The following is a 15,462-nucleotide window of genomic DNA, read 5'->3' as shown; positions in this document are numbered from 1 at the left end:
CTACCTCTGTCCCCACCGTGGCATTCAGGCAGGTCCGCTTACTGAACCTTGGATGAATTTGGCACATTTCACAGAAACCAGAACGACCAGACGTGTGATGTCCAGAGAAGAGAGAGTGTACTCTTAAAGCCATGCCCCCCAGGCATCTTCTGCGATGTCACCATTCGTGATGTCACCATTGTCAGCACCCATAACAAAGGGACAGGGGTCTCCCAGCTGTGCTCACATTGTCCCCATGCCATCTGACTAACTGGCAAAAAAAAAACCCATGATGAAGAGTTTTAATGTATAATGCACATACAGAATAATGTATACATTCACTTTGGGAGCAGATGATTCCAGCCTCAGTCAGCTGAGGAAAAGAGCTAATATAATCCAATGACAGAAATCGATGTTGCCTGTAGATCTGCTTTAAACTGGTGGACATTTACCCACAGAGAATAACTGCTGAAGTTACCACTGTAAAAGGGGAAAGAACATTCAGAGAGAGAGAGAGAGTACTGCAGTTAATCATATTTGGGTTGGGGGGGGGGGGGGGGGGGGGGGGGTTGAGTACCCTGTGGAGGAAATAGAGGAGCGCTTTGCCCACATGAGGGGACACTTACATTTTTGAAGCCTCTGTAGAGGATCTGTAGCTCCTTTTTCGTGAACTTGGTCTCTGCCTCCAGGTGCTCCAAGGCCTCGGGGCGGTGGCGGACCATGGACTGCTCTAGCTCATCGTCGACGCTGTCTGCAACCAAGAAAAACACATTTCTTTAACTATGACTGTGCGGTGTCCTTCTTTCAGCAGTCAGATGCCAGTTGATCAGAGAGCTCGAGCAGAGAGGACTGGAGTTGTAGTGTAGCCGTTTTTTGCTCCGGTTACTTCTGGAACAAAATCAACACCACTTTTCAGCTCACTCTTTTGTGGAGATGTGGCACAGGTGGAAACTTCTTCCTCTTAATGCACTATTCTTTTGTTACAGAATCAAGTCACTGAGTGGTACCTAAGCTAGTTATGGTACTGTATTCATTATTCTTACATTCAATGCAGTCGCAGTGTGATATGCTTATGGTACTTTGAATGCAGAAACAGCGCAATGCAGGTCCTTGTTGCTGGAGTAACAATGAGCCCCAGCATGGTGAGGGCTGCCGGAGGAGCGGATTCATGAGAGCAGATCAATCTCTTCTCCCCCACTGAGTGGAGATGAGAGGAGCAACTCTGAGTGCTTTTTTTTTCCTTCCACAGCTGAATCTCCACACTTTGCGAGAGGAGCCTTTTGTCACGCTATAATGATATATGGCAATTTGGAGGCGGCACAGGAGGTAAATGAAATTGCGTAGGAAACGCCTCTCACGCTGAGCAACATCAATGTCGGCTAAGATAGCCCAGTGATCGTCTCCTAATTACGCCACTTACACCGTGCCGTGATGGAGCAGAGACGTATTTCTCAGGAACATCTATAATAAGTAGTCACAGGGGAAGAGCTACGGCTGTGTGACCTCATGACAGTGTTTTTTTTTTTTTTTTTTTTCCATGAGGACCCCACAGGTGGTTATTCTAAGGCCTGCATGTCTTCCCCCTTCCACCAGCTCCTCTTCTTTTTTATTTATATATTTTATATAGTTATTTGCAGAAAAAGGAGTTTGCTCGCTGCCTCTGTCTAGGATGACTTGATTGTCTTAGAGGAATCAAGTCTGAAACACAGGCTGCAAATAAGAAAGTGCAGCACTACTAGTGATGTATTACATGACTACAGCTAACCAGCTAAACATCCTAAAGTAACAGAGAGGTGAACACAATCTTAATGACAAATACCCAGGTACAAGAACTCCAGCATGACTCAATTCGTAGGCCATTAAAATTTCTACATTTTTCAAAGTTACAGCATAAGCAAATCCCATCCCAGCAGAACTGAGCAAACCCTTCTGTACAGAAATACTTTTATAATACCACATCCTTGATGAAAGGACAAGGACATTAAAAAAAACACTAAATAAGCAAGTTCCAATGGGAGTCAAAACGTTAAGCTTAAGTTTTAATGACTGATAGGAATTCAAAGGGTCGCAAAGTAATTATCAGGACACACCCCTGGCACAGTTTCATTAGATGCCCATAACCTTGCAAATCGTATCTTATTCTCCTGAAATGCTTTAATGACCCATCACTAATGATCATTCTTCACTCTCACAGAGGTAATCACTGATGTACCCAGAGTACCAGCAGACACCCCTTTGTCTCTGTTCAGCTTGCCAGTCGATAGCTATATTGAAAGGCTTCACTGTGCCACTGCTCAGTCTTTCAATAGCGCAGAAATCTGCACATAGGTGATCCTTCTTTAAATCCACCCACATGGTAATCACGTGAAGCACAAAACGTTCCTGAAAAGCAGCACTTTAAAGGTAAGTTTTAACTTCCCTTACTTGAAGTTAACCAGCCTCCACTCTCCCGCACCATACACGCCAATGTGGTTTCAGTGAAATGGAATCTCTGAGGTGCCACTTTAATTCAGAGCATGAACCAAGAAAACAGGAATAAGAAGCATACACTTTGGGCGGCAGTGTGGACTAACGTTCAAACAGGCAGTACTCCTCATAATGAGGCACACCAATACATATTGTATGTCAAACACAATCATTATAGACCCTTTGAACTGGGTGGTTTTGGATACTTGAAGATCCAAACGGAAATACATGTACATGGCCCTGGAACATACAAGGAGTCTTATTAGGGCCCTTGAACCTTGATGCTTCACTTGGGAGTAATCTTCCATAACCCAAGCGATCATAGCACACATTACAGCGGTCTACTTGGACTAAGACATATTGTCAATGCTGTCATCATGGATACACTGTCAAGGACATAAGAGCATCACATCAGTCAAACTGGCACTCTGACAGAATCAGCCACCGCAGGTCACGTCACGCGGTCCTAGTGTAAACATGAAACACAGCAAATAAGGAAGAGCGCAAAAGTGAGAAAAAACATTGAAAAACCAATGAGTATCTCCAGCCCTGGAAACAGTGTTCTCTCCGTGTGCTATTCTAGTTCTGGGTGTGGGTATGGTGCGGAGACAGCTTCTGCGTGACAGGTAAGGGAGGCAGAGAACTTACTGTAAACAGTTGTCCTGAGTTTGTTTCTGTCTGGTTTTCATGATTAACAGGCTTCTCCGCAGCAAGGACGACCAATTCCTAACTACTGGATTATGTCCTGATTTTACAGATTTAAAGTTTCTTTGTGCAACTCACATGACATAAGAGCACCAATAACAAAGAGCCCAGGTAACACTGCAGTGTTATAAACATGCAATTGATTTAGACCGAGTATTCATTAACCTCTATAACACATCTATTGGTGGTAAAGAACTACCCTTTGGGGAGCCATCTGTTGAGGACATTGATTTGCTTCTGAACATGGAAAATAACATGGGAGGATAGGATTCAGCTCAGTCGGACGCGCAGCTGACAGATCCCAACTCCTGATCGCGTCCCTGCGGCAGATATTTTCTGTTCTTCCCCCAGCTGGCTGTGGACAGACGTGGTTGACAGGGACATCAGACGTGGCGGAGAGAGTGCCGGTCGCCGGCAGGCTCTGTGATGCCACCCCGACTCCGCTGGGCGGACGAGCGCTACCACGCCGAGGCGGTTTTTGATTTGCCAGCCGAAGCCCTTGGCAGGCACAGCGGGTCCGGCTCTCTCATCAGAGCCGCCCCCAGAAAGGCAGGAGAGAGGGAGGAGGGAGATAGAAAAAGAGCTGAGCAACTTGCTTTGGGTTCGGCCTGACTTCTTTTTGGCAGCCCGGCAAGGGAAGAGCCTGGCGATTCGCGCTTTTATGCCACGCTTGCTGCTGCTCAGAGCGTAGAGGAAGCCTGGAAGACACAGCGGGATGTGAGCTTAATGAGAGGGGAGAGCTGGGCGCGTGACGAGAACTGCCCGATCATGCAAGGGGGGGAGGGGGCGGGGGGGCAAGCAGGGAGGCAGGGGTGCCACACATGCTCTGCTCGCAACAACTGCTGGCACAATTAGCACATGTGACACGAAAAATTGGAGGCCGCTCTTCAGATTGAATTACGTCACTTTTGGAATCACCACTTTATTGACGACCTGGGAAATGTGATCTCTGATTAATGTAACTAAAATGCAGTTTTCTATTCGTTACGATCATTGTGGAAGCCTCGCATCATCAGATACAACTCAGCTTTGGTTTGGCAAAAACGTAAGTGGTGTTCAGGAGATTGATTCAATGCGTTAAAAGCCATAGCAAATGGCACATGTGTGGCATGGACCTTGCTCCTCAGGACTGACCAAATCTAGGTTCCATTTTCAACAGTAGAGGGCGTGATGTTAAGAGCAACAAGCCCAAAATATCCTAAAAGTAGAAAAAGACATCTGGCAGGAGCAGCTGTAAGCTGCTTTCTCTCAGCGGTCAGCCCACAGAAAGTGATCATCACTGCTAAGGTGAATTAATGCATGCCCTTTAGTTGTTAATTAATCTTCCTGTGTAATTAAATCAGGAATTACATAAAATATCATTCCATTAAGGGGTATTCCTTTGCACTTTAATTTGAAGCTAAGTAGACAGTCCTATTAGCACTTAGCTTTAAGCACAGGTATAATAAACCCATTGATGTTGTCCTGTTGAGGGCGTGCAGAGGCTTTGATCAGTCACTTACAGTACAATTGAAAAATAACACATCACAAGTTATAAACACAGCAAACACCCAGTGCATTCTCATAGTACTTTTGCCTTCAGTTAAAGATATGCAGCATCAACTTCTGCATACTGAAAGACTTGTGACTGATGGTTATGCAGCCATGTTTAGTCATCAGTACTTCCACTGTAGTTTATTTTGCTGTTCGTCTCTTCATGCCATGTTGAATGCTGATACTGGATAAACTCTGATGAGTTATGGACAGCATAATACAGGATTCATCACAACACACTTGCCAAGAGAACTTTAGCTGAAGTTGCAGAGCATTTAAATGTGTTTAATCCTGATAATTCACTGCTGTATCTCACAAAACACATTAAGACTAGGAAGGTAGGTATGGTTCAAACGACAAAAGAAAGGTGCCGTATGATTAACATACTTTCAGTATGAATCATGACCGTTTCGGTCATGTACAGTGCTATTCAATGTGAGGCTGTACATCCTCAATGCTAACCATTGCTCCCTTTGTAACAGCCAAAGAGAGTCATGTCAATGGCAAAAACATGGTCTGTATTGTTTTGTGGGCTTTTCCATACCGACATTATGGAGAGAATCTCTATACCCATGGGACTACAACTCTTTTTCTGGTTCATGCATACTTGCAATCAGGAGTTTGGTTTAGGGGACTTGTCATACTGGGAGTACTTCCTATTGTCGCCATACTCATAGCCAGTTCTGGAGTTCCTTTATGACTTACTGTAGACCTCTGTCATCCTAGAAAGTGCTCTAACCTCCCTGGGCTTTTGTGTACTGTACAGTAAATGTAATGGTTCCCCTTCTTCCACAGCATCTCTTAGGTGTGAAAACACCAGCACTCAGTAGTTGCCCCCATGTTATTTGCCACGTCAATACACCTGCAAAACTGCGAATGGTTGACCCACTCTCCGACCTGACATGGTGTCCCCCCCGAGCCTGCCCATCACCGCAAAACCAAGGCGACAATGGGTTCACCGCAGCGGGCTTCAGCCTTGGGCGTGGTGCCGCTGTCAGGTGTAGAATCTGGGTTACGTGACGACACCGTCACCATTCCTGGCTACAGCACCAAGACAATAACCTTAAAGCCTTGTCCCTAATGCGGCACGGGAGTGCTGCGTTCATTGGTGATTAGCGGGGCTAACCAGGCGGAAAAGCACCGAAATGAACCCCTCCTCGGCTGCTGATGAGACATGCAGTCAAGCAGAGTAGGCAGCGCGCAAGTCATTAGAGGGCCACTTTACTCCAAATATAAACAACTAAAGGAGGGTTATGACTTGCCGACCTCTCGCTAAACAAATGCATCAAAACTCAAAGGCATCATACAATACGTGTGTAGACAATTGCATTTTAATGGTGATGGTGCTGGTGTTTTTTTTTTTTAGGCCATACAGGGTACATTTAAAGCTTTTATTAGCCTGCAGTCTCTCATTTTAGGCCTCATCTGACCCACTGAACTCATAAGCCACACCCTGCAACTGAGACACAGCTGTACTCGTTACACAGATATAATGTGCTGTAGTCTCGGCTGGAGCTCACAAGATGCACCCGAAAATGAAGTGCAAATACTGTCTGCGGAGCAGGCTGAAAAATATGAAGCCGTTTCAGAGCATAATTACAAACCAATCTTTGAATGATGGTGAAAAATCTATAACTCCCCATCTCAGCCAGTCCCTCCTGACAGGACTGCAGTCTCCAGAAGCGTTGGCTGGAGAAGTACAAACAGATGAGATGAGAACAGATGAGAACTTGTCCAATTTTTTGTGCGTTTAACAAGCTTGCCAGTTCTTTCGCAGGATCACCCATCATCTGTTGATTCTTTTCCCTTTAATTGAGTCTTAATAATGTAGCTGCAGCTCTGTGGACTTCATGTTAAGTCATTTTGATGATAAAGAGCTCAGGATACATTCAATAATTTTGATTGCAACAAGACATTATAGATGGCTTTTAACCAGGAGCTCTTATTTTTGCAGTTAAAACAATGCTATTTCACCAATAATACCACATTTGATACAATCAGGAAAACAAGAATCAGCTGCTACTGGGAGATCTTTGTATAGTCATATGCCTCTTGACTGTGCAAAACCATCAAAAAAACAGGTTTCCGATAATTATCAGATGAAGAACCAGTCTTTGCCTTGTGTGTAGTTCTCCAGTCAGCCACTAGTGGGTGGCATAGAGTGGCTAGGTGATGCAATGCTCTGTAATGCATGTGAGGGTATCTGCCAGCAATGAGAAAACTTGTGATTTATTCATAGTCCCTGAGTCATGATTATGTTCACTCTCGTTTGGATGTAGACCTTTATTCATGGTGCACACAACCTGCTTGCCTGTTAGCATCCAGTGATGTATGTTTAAACATGTTTGTTTGTTTCATTGCATTCTGTTGTCGTTACTTCTGTGACTGCCAATCTCATCGAGAAACACATTTGCCAAAATGAACACTTTCTGGAATGGATTAGTCAGGGCAAAGTGCATTGTGGGTAGACTGCACAGACACCTCATTTTGAACTGAAGCACTAGCACAATTAATACAGGACAGGCTACTGGTGGCGTGCAAAAGCACAGATTCCTAACATAGAGACCAAAATACCTTTGCGTATCTAAAGGGAATGATACACTGCCACTGCTTTGAAACACGGACCGCTGTTCAAAAGAAGAACAAAAGCCAAACTCATCCCGTCTCAATTTATGAGAGTAACTGTGAGGGTTGCAGTGGCCTTCTCCCTTTCCTGGAGATGAAACAGAAATACATACGGCCAAAGAGAGCTTAACTTGCCAAGGCAATGAGGCTCAAACAGAGGGGAGTGTTTCCTTTGATGTCAAACAAAGGGTGAGGGAATCCATCTCCCGCTATCTCTCCTGTAAATCTGAAAATGAACCGAACAGGCTGTCGCATTCTCAGGCAGTGCCCGAGCGCAGCGCTTTAACTTTGAAATATCATCGTGGTGTTTCCATGGCAGTTGGGTTGTGTTGGGTCTCATTTTAGAGCTCCGCTGTGCCGACAGAGCTGGAAGGCAGCGGCAGCTTGTTTTTAATCCCCGCATCCGTCACTGTAATGAAAGCGCAGACCAAAACTCAACAACAGCCACTCAACGACAAGAACTGAAAGAGATACAAAACTATGCAAAAACCTAATGAGGCTGAGGCCATTTTGTTCGAAAACTTTCCATCTGCAGATTTTTAATTGGAGTTCATCCCTTAAAGGGATGTGTATGCCAACATTATTCTAAGGAGAACAATATTTGCGGGAATGATCATTTCCGAAGTGGTGCTCTGGTTCAAAGTGTATTCTGTTACACTCGATGGAAATATGTTTACTTTTTTGTAGTCACGGGTTTAAAATGATCCAATTCAAATTACAACTCACAGTTGGGCATTTGAAGATGCTTTTTTCCATAAAGGAAAATGTTCTACTTTACTGTGGAGACTGCACCACAGCTAGTCTAGCTGTAATTGTGTCTCTGTAGTTCCAATTCAGCCAATAGGTCCCATAATGCACCTGCAGGCCTGTCTCTAAGGTTTTACCTTACCTTTTCAGAAAAGAAATAAAAAACATGTCTGGTAAATTGCACAAACATAGTATGTGAACACAATTCAGACAAAAGTCATGGGACATGGGTAGTTATAAACAGAAAATCCTCATTCCAAATACAGACATGGCCCACCTTAAGCTGTAGTGACTGCTTCAATACGCTTTGGAATACTGTCTACTAATTTCTGGTAGAAGGCTGATGGTATCATGCTCCAGTTCTCCTTTAAAGCATTAGCAAGCTCAACCACTGAAGAGGGTTGTCTTGCCCTTGCCCAAATTCTCCCTATTCATCCCAAAGATTCTTTCAGGTTGAGGTCAGGACTCTATGCTGGCCCCTGCACCGTTACAATGTTACACTCTTCAAACCACGCATAGTCATACCTGTAGTCAAACCCTTTCTCCTGCAATCAGGTGGGCTGTCCCATGACTTTTAGATCACATACAGATTGAACTAAGCATATTTTATAAAACAAACAATAGATATGTACAATAAAAATATACACAAAGGCATTTCACAAAAAAAAAAACAAGTGAAATATGATATAACAATTATGACACTGTCTTTTATAATTAAAATGCTTTCAATTTCTACAGTGAAAAATGCTGAATGCTATATAGGCTAATTTGTCAGGTGAAGGAAACGGCTAGAGTTGAAAAAGTTGACAATGATATGACAATGACAATAATGTCATGATCCGGACTGAAGTGTGGAACAGAGGTTAGAGATCCAGACGATATTATGCCCCTTGCACATGGTACTCACTGAATATCCATAAGTTTGTGTGGATGAGATGTGAACTGCCCTGAAAAAGTGTCTCTGCTAAGAAAGAACAATTTTAATATTCCAATTATATTCTTAATTGAGTTTCCATGTAATGCCTTTAAATATTTTTAAAGGTAAGGTGATCTATTCTGTCAGTGATCTTTCTGCTGCCTCTCCCACACCACCAAAGCACAGGGACCCATACTGAGCACTGCCTGTAAAGATGCCAGAGCACTGAATTTGCTGTAGGCCTGGCTGCCCAGATACAGGACCCGATTAGCCCTGTGATCATGACACAGTGATTAACAACAGATGGGTTGTGTGAGTGCCTTTAAAAATGACTTCTCTGCTTCTAACAACATACCAACTCCAACTGGCACAGTGATCTGAGCTTGCAGGCAAATAGTTTGTGTGGTCACTGTAAAGCAACAAATGAACTTGCAAATGTATGAGCATAAAACATTGACCATGCCATTTGATTTTATGATGCCTCGATTTGCTTATCAGTGGACTTAACTCAAGGCCAATAAATAGTAAATTGAAAATACTATTACTCACTTTATATTAAAAACAGCCTGATAAAACCTTCAGTTATTATTACATTTCCAACCATATGGAAACAATTATTCAACATATACTCACTACACATTTCTGAGATATCATAGGCAACCCTTAAGTATTGCTGTTGGTGCTGTGTTCCAATGAGTCTCCACTGCTGAATATTCTCACCCCCATAGCTGACTTTGCTATGAAACTGACTTGGCAGAAGCAGTCGAGCACACCTCACCCTGTTCTGCTACTTTCGGTTCAAACAGTCACAGTAAGTATGCGTCTCCTGTTCTCCTCTCAGGTTGTAGGGTGGCATTTTAATCACCGTGATGAAAGCGTTGTGTGTCTGCGGGGGCCTTGGGGTGCGACGCACTGCCATTGTCCTTGCGGCGCCCCGGTCTCTGCGACACCGGGCCCGCAGACACATTAGAATAAATCTGACAGGCCCCTCTATGCAGGCTGATGGATTTTTGACAGAGATTGCTATCAAATAATGTCCTGTTCTGTGCTATTACCTGCGTTCCCGAAGAGCGATTTAGCTGCCAGGACACTTTATGGCAGATGGCAACCCAATCAGGTCCCTTTCGAAGTCCCATCAAAGGTTAAGCGGCTGCTGGAGACAGGAATATCAGTTCTAATTGCCCTTTTCTCTCTGTGTGCAATAACTCTGTTCAGGACTGAGCCTCAAAGTGGGGTCAGTGTCCCTTTCTGTATGCAGCGCTCAACAAAACAATAAAATATTTTTTAAAAATGCACACCTGAGAATTTCTTAAGCTTTCATAAAACAAGGCACACAGCACGTTGTCCTAAACTTAAAACCTTTTTCTAAGGACATACTTTCTCTGAGTCAGCAGCAGTTACTTCACTTGAACCAGGACCAGGACCTTGAACCAGGACCTTATTTTCAGAAACTTATAGGTTCAAATCATGGAAAAAAGCAACTGTTGCATTGTTTCTAAAATGTTTCAGTAAATTTCCAGCTGAAACAATAGATAAGATAATGTAAGCTTCATACTGTAACATTTACTGGATAAAGGTGTCTGTCTATGCACTGACGGAGGACTTAAGGGTTCAGATTTTAGGTTGTCCAGTCAAACAAGACCCCAGGGATGAGGCACACTCACGCGATCTGGTAAAACCACACAAGGGACAAAACACCAAGGGTTAAACCTTAAAGCAAATTCAAACTGACTTTTGACTGTTTCTAACAACTGCACAACTTCTGCAGTAGAAAGCTGACCTGACAAGACACTGTGGAAATGCTGTCCGGGGAACACTAGGAGTGACGGGAGCACAGGTTGTTTTCCAGGGCTATAATCTTCAATGGCCTTCTTCTTCACCTCTTCTTCATAAAAGGACGATCGATACATGGGGTTTTATATTTTTTTTTCCCCCTCCAACTTTCTCAACAGGTTCAACATTTGGACAGGCACGCCAAACGAGGGTGTCAGTTGTCAGGAACAATATGTCACGAATGAGTAATTACTGCTTCGTGTGCATTTGGTTAGATACCGCACAGCTGTAGCCTGTGAGCCTTGTGTCTGTGTGTGAAATTAGGATAGGATAGGATCCCCCCGCTATGAGATGGTGAAATACATTGCATTTTGACCGGATGTGAAAATGCTGGGGCGAATTTTAAGAAAGCATTGTGAATCTGATGTGAGACACTTGTCAAAAGGCACAACATGTCAAACGGCTTACAAATTATTGTTGCAGATGATGTCTAGAAGCCCATTTTCGAGTGCTCTGCTTTTTTTTTTTTTGTTGATGTTCTCTCTCAAATGCTGAATTATCACCGGTGAGAATGGGGTATAACAACATGGTTACAAAGCTTGCACCATGTTGTAAACAAGGGCGCAATTATTAGGGATTTCAGACCAGAGCTGGTTTTTTATCTGTTTACCTTTCTTTTTTTGTCACATAAAATAAACTTTGTTGACTTAAAAGCACAGGAAAAATGCCACAAAATCAATAGTGTACATGTCTTTAAAACATTATAGGAGTAAGGAGAAATTGTGAAACAGTACCACTCATTGGTATTACTTAAACTGACTTAAATTCTGAGTAGTTTCTTTATTTTTGTATTGCTTCTTGCTGTGGTTTGATAGGACTGTCCCCCGTGGCAGCTTTTTAGTTGATCTCATTTGCACTTGCTTATATCTTCCTCGGTATTGATTGGCTGTTTGCACTTCATCTTTTTAATCCAAACTGATGGGATAAAGCTATTTTAGTAAAATCCCCCCCTCCACCATCCACAATGATATTGCAAATTAATTCTGAGGGAAGCAGTCAGAGGGCAAAGGTCATGTCTATCACTTTATTGCCGTCTATTGTCCCTAAGGGGAAAACAATGTTGGCTTAAAATGAAGGCAATAACATTGTAATCTAAATATAAGACTTGCTGAGCTAGGTGGAAAAACATAATCAGGATAAGGAGTCAAATTTATCTCCATATTTTCATTCATTTTACCCAGTAAAGGAGCCTTGGAATATTTATGTTTTAATCATAACTTCATAAACAAGCCATATTTTCAAGCCGTGACTTAAACTCAATGAAAGAGCCTGCAAATTATGGCAGTGACTGACTAACCAACATTAGCACTACATTTCATCTGAATACATTTCATTCTGCCAAGAATGTAAGATTCAGTTTCTTAAAAATAGACTTTAGAGTGTCACCGTTGTACTGAAATGGGCTACAAATTATGTTTCTTATTGGATCATTCTTCTCAGAGCATTTAGTGTGAACGTCAATAAAATTTTAATTTGTTGAGTCTACATAACTTACTGGATGAGACAGATAATCAGTTAAAGGATGGATCAATGTCTTGCAGCAGTTTTATCAACCAGCATCAAAATTCTGTGAGATAAACTCCCACAAGTGAACAGCCAACATTGGTCTGTTGCTTTTTTAAATAGAGAAGAAAATTACAGTGTCGTATTGCTACAAGTATGTCAAAAAAGGAAATGCCATTTTCAGTAGCGTCTGTAAAAATAACATATAGCCCTGTAAAGAGCATCATGTTAAACCTCTAATGTTAAATAATCACATAAAGTAATACACTACCCGGTGAGGCAATTCAGAATCCAGGCAACAGAATTCAGAGATACTATCACTTCCTCAAGAGTCTTGCAAGGGAGACTCAACCTCCCAAGAACGAGCCTAAAACTGACCCCCGTCCAGTAAAAAGAAAATGAGCAGTTCGAACACATTAGTGCCCAGACCAGTGCCAAGGTCACAGCCCTCCCTGGCGGGGCTCTCACACAGTGCCCAGTGCGGTGCCCTGTGCTCCCTTACCTTCCGAGATGGTGATCAGCCCCATCAGGTGGAGCAGCTTGAGCGAGGCACACACGATCAGCACGATGCCCACCGTCTGGAGCCCCTCCGCCTCCCACAGGATGTTCAGCATGTCTCTGGGGCCGGCGCCATTCCCACCGCCTGACCCAGCGCTCTGGTTCCCGCCGTTCCGCTCCACGTCCGCGCGGCTCGGCTCCCACGAGGAAACGAACGCGGAACCCCGACGCAGAGTGACCGCCCCCCCCGGCCCTCGCCCCTCTCCGGCCCGAGACTCTGTGACTGGGCTGCCCGGTGTAGTCAGCGTTCCCTTACATTAGCCCTAAAAATGAAGTGCTGCTGGAGTCCTGGATCAGAGGGTCACGCTACACATCCCAGCCCCCGGCGGTGGGGTCCCCCATACATAGGGGCAGCTCTTTACTCTGACTCTACTCCCTGGAGTAGCAGGTACCAGAGGCAGGGAGCACTGCCTCAGCCCTGGAGTGGGGAGTCTGAGCTCGGCAGCTGAGAGAGACTTTTCTCTGTCTGTTAGGAGAGCGCTCACACTTTGACTAAGAGAAGGGGGGGTGGGTAGGGAGGGGATGCCGAGAGGAACCTGAACCAAAGAGAGGTTTTTGTGTAGCCGTACCACACACACCCACACAGCCAGCCAAACCATCCGCGTGTATGCACACACACACACGCACGCACACATACACAAACACACACATACACAAACAGCCACACACTTACAATTCCAAACAGACACAACTTACACACAGAGGCACACACTCTCACTCTCTTACACACAAAAACACACAAACACACATACACACATACTCACACACACACACACACACACACACAAACAAACAAGCACACTCTAACAAATGCACACAGATGCATCTCCCTCTCTCTCTCTCGCACACACACGGATACACACACACACACACACACACACACACACACACACACACACACACACACACACACACACACACACAAAAGGCTCAGACTCAAATGCACAGCATCTGTGCTGCTTCGACCATGTTTCTCCACATTGTGTCTGGCACATCGTTTTCTTTCTGTAGTGCAAACTAAGCCCCTGAAACAAAGTTCTCATCATTTTCATTTCCCATTACTCATTTGTACCCTAGCTGTGAAGTTCAAGACTTAAAGGAACAGAAGCAGTAAACCAGCACTGAATGGCCGAACAAGTGACTGCTTGAAAGCTTTACGGTGACATAAGGTGAGGAAGCTCACAAACGCATTAACCTTGAGCCACAGGGCAAATTTTATGCCTGATTCCTGCAGCACTTAGCCCCATTATGTGCTACTAACCTCTACCAGAGGTCCAGCTTCAGTTCATTCCTTAGAACCTACCCAGAACATATGTGCACATAACTCACATGCACAAAGGATGTGAGACCAGCATGTGAGCAAGGGAGCAGAGCAGGAATCGTTTATGTCATAATGTTTCGTGGAACCGAAGTACAGGCGATTGTATTTCATTGTATATTTACTTACTTTATGAGCTTATACCAAAGGAGAAGACTTGTCATCAATGTTCTTATGTGGCGACGGCAGGAAAAAAACAACCCAAAACAGAGCTCTTAGCGTACAGCTTCACTGCAGTCAATATGAGCGCAGTCATTAAAGAGCCGTGAGATTAAATACAGCACAAATTGTTCCGGCACAGTGGAGTAATGCCTTAGTCTCGATCTGAATACAAACCACGCACGCCGCTTTGTCATTCATTCCTCCCATATCACTGACTGGAGTGGGAGCAGTACCGTTAGCCGCAGGCTAATGTCTCTGCTGCGCTTATGGCTCAATGGAGGTTGGGTAGCAGGGGCCCCCTGCCGGAAGCTCCCGTTTATGTTTTGTGCCATTTAGCTGAGGCTTTTATCCAGAGCGGCTCACACGGAGTGAGCGTATCTCGCACAGAGTGTATCTCAGAGACTGGCATGAAAAACGGTAACATTATCTACAGGGCACCATGCTCGAACATGCCCCCTTCAAGTCCCCTTTCCAACACTGTTGTAAAAACTAGTCTCTTCCTGCACTGCACACTGCAGCATTAGGAGGACTACGACATATCTTACAGTAAAAATAAAGTCCTACCGTACAACTACACAAATAAGGAGAGTTATGCTTGGGTAGGGGAGCCGAGGCGCAGTGCTAAGAGGAAGGTCTCCAGTCTGTTGACATTCTGCTGTCCTGACTGCTGCGAGAAGCTCGTTCCATCACGTTGGGGCCAGAACAGACAGAGGATGTGATCAGGACTAATGACTATGAAGGGAAGGAACACACAGAGTGCTGGGTCTGGTGATGGCTGCAAAGTAAGTTGGAGCCGTTACCCTTGTGGCCTGGTAGGCCAATGGCAAAGTGCTGAAATTGATGTGTGCAGTAGCCAGTGGAAGGAGGTGAAATGTCCACATATAAAACCCATCTGTCCATGTGATGTTATACATCTCCCATCATCATGGTAATACCTTCATGCGTGAATAATGTACAAGTTTCACACATCCACACCGCAGTGAGCAGGACTGTTTCATTTGCAGATGGGAGATGGTCTTTCTCTGACTTTACCCTTCCATTTTAAAAGTGTCAATGAGAATGAAATACTGTCTGGACTGCAGTGGTGATGCACTTACGATGTTAAAACTCTAACGCC

The 15,462-nt window shown here is 44.2% G+C and overlaps 1 protein-coding gene across 7 annotated transcripts in view; it reads right to left on the bottom strand.

Annotated features, from left to right (window-relative positions):
* The window catches only part of LOC118769475 (Kv channel-interacting protein 4), a 105,329-nt gene that overhangs the window by 7,830 nt on the left and 82,037 nt on the right, over positions 1–15,462 (bottom strand). For 5 of the 7 annotated variants that reach the window (XM_036516593.1, XM_036516587.1, XM_036516589.1 and 2 more), the window contains one exon: positions 606–730. In XM_036516593.1, the coding sequence (XP_036372486.1) occupies positions 606–730 (125 nt within the window). Of the gene's footprint in view, positions 1–605; positions 731–3,746; positions 3,849–12,809; positions 12,922–15,462 lie in introns of those variants that run through there. The other 2 variants (XM_036516586.1, XM_036516590.1) reach the window with 2 other exon arrangements.

Source organism: Megalops cyprinoides, chromosome 22 (genome assembly GCF_013368585.1).
Source record: "Megalops cyprinoides isolate fMegCyp1 chromosome 22, fMegCyp1.pri, whole genome shotgun sequence".
NCBI lineage: Eukaryota > Metazoa > Chordata > Actinopteri > Elopiformes > Megalopidae > Megalops > Megalops cyprinoides.
This window is presented reverse-complemented; position numbering and strand designations above follow the sequence as displayed.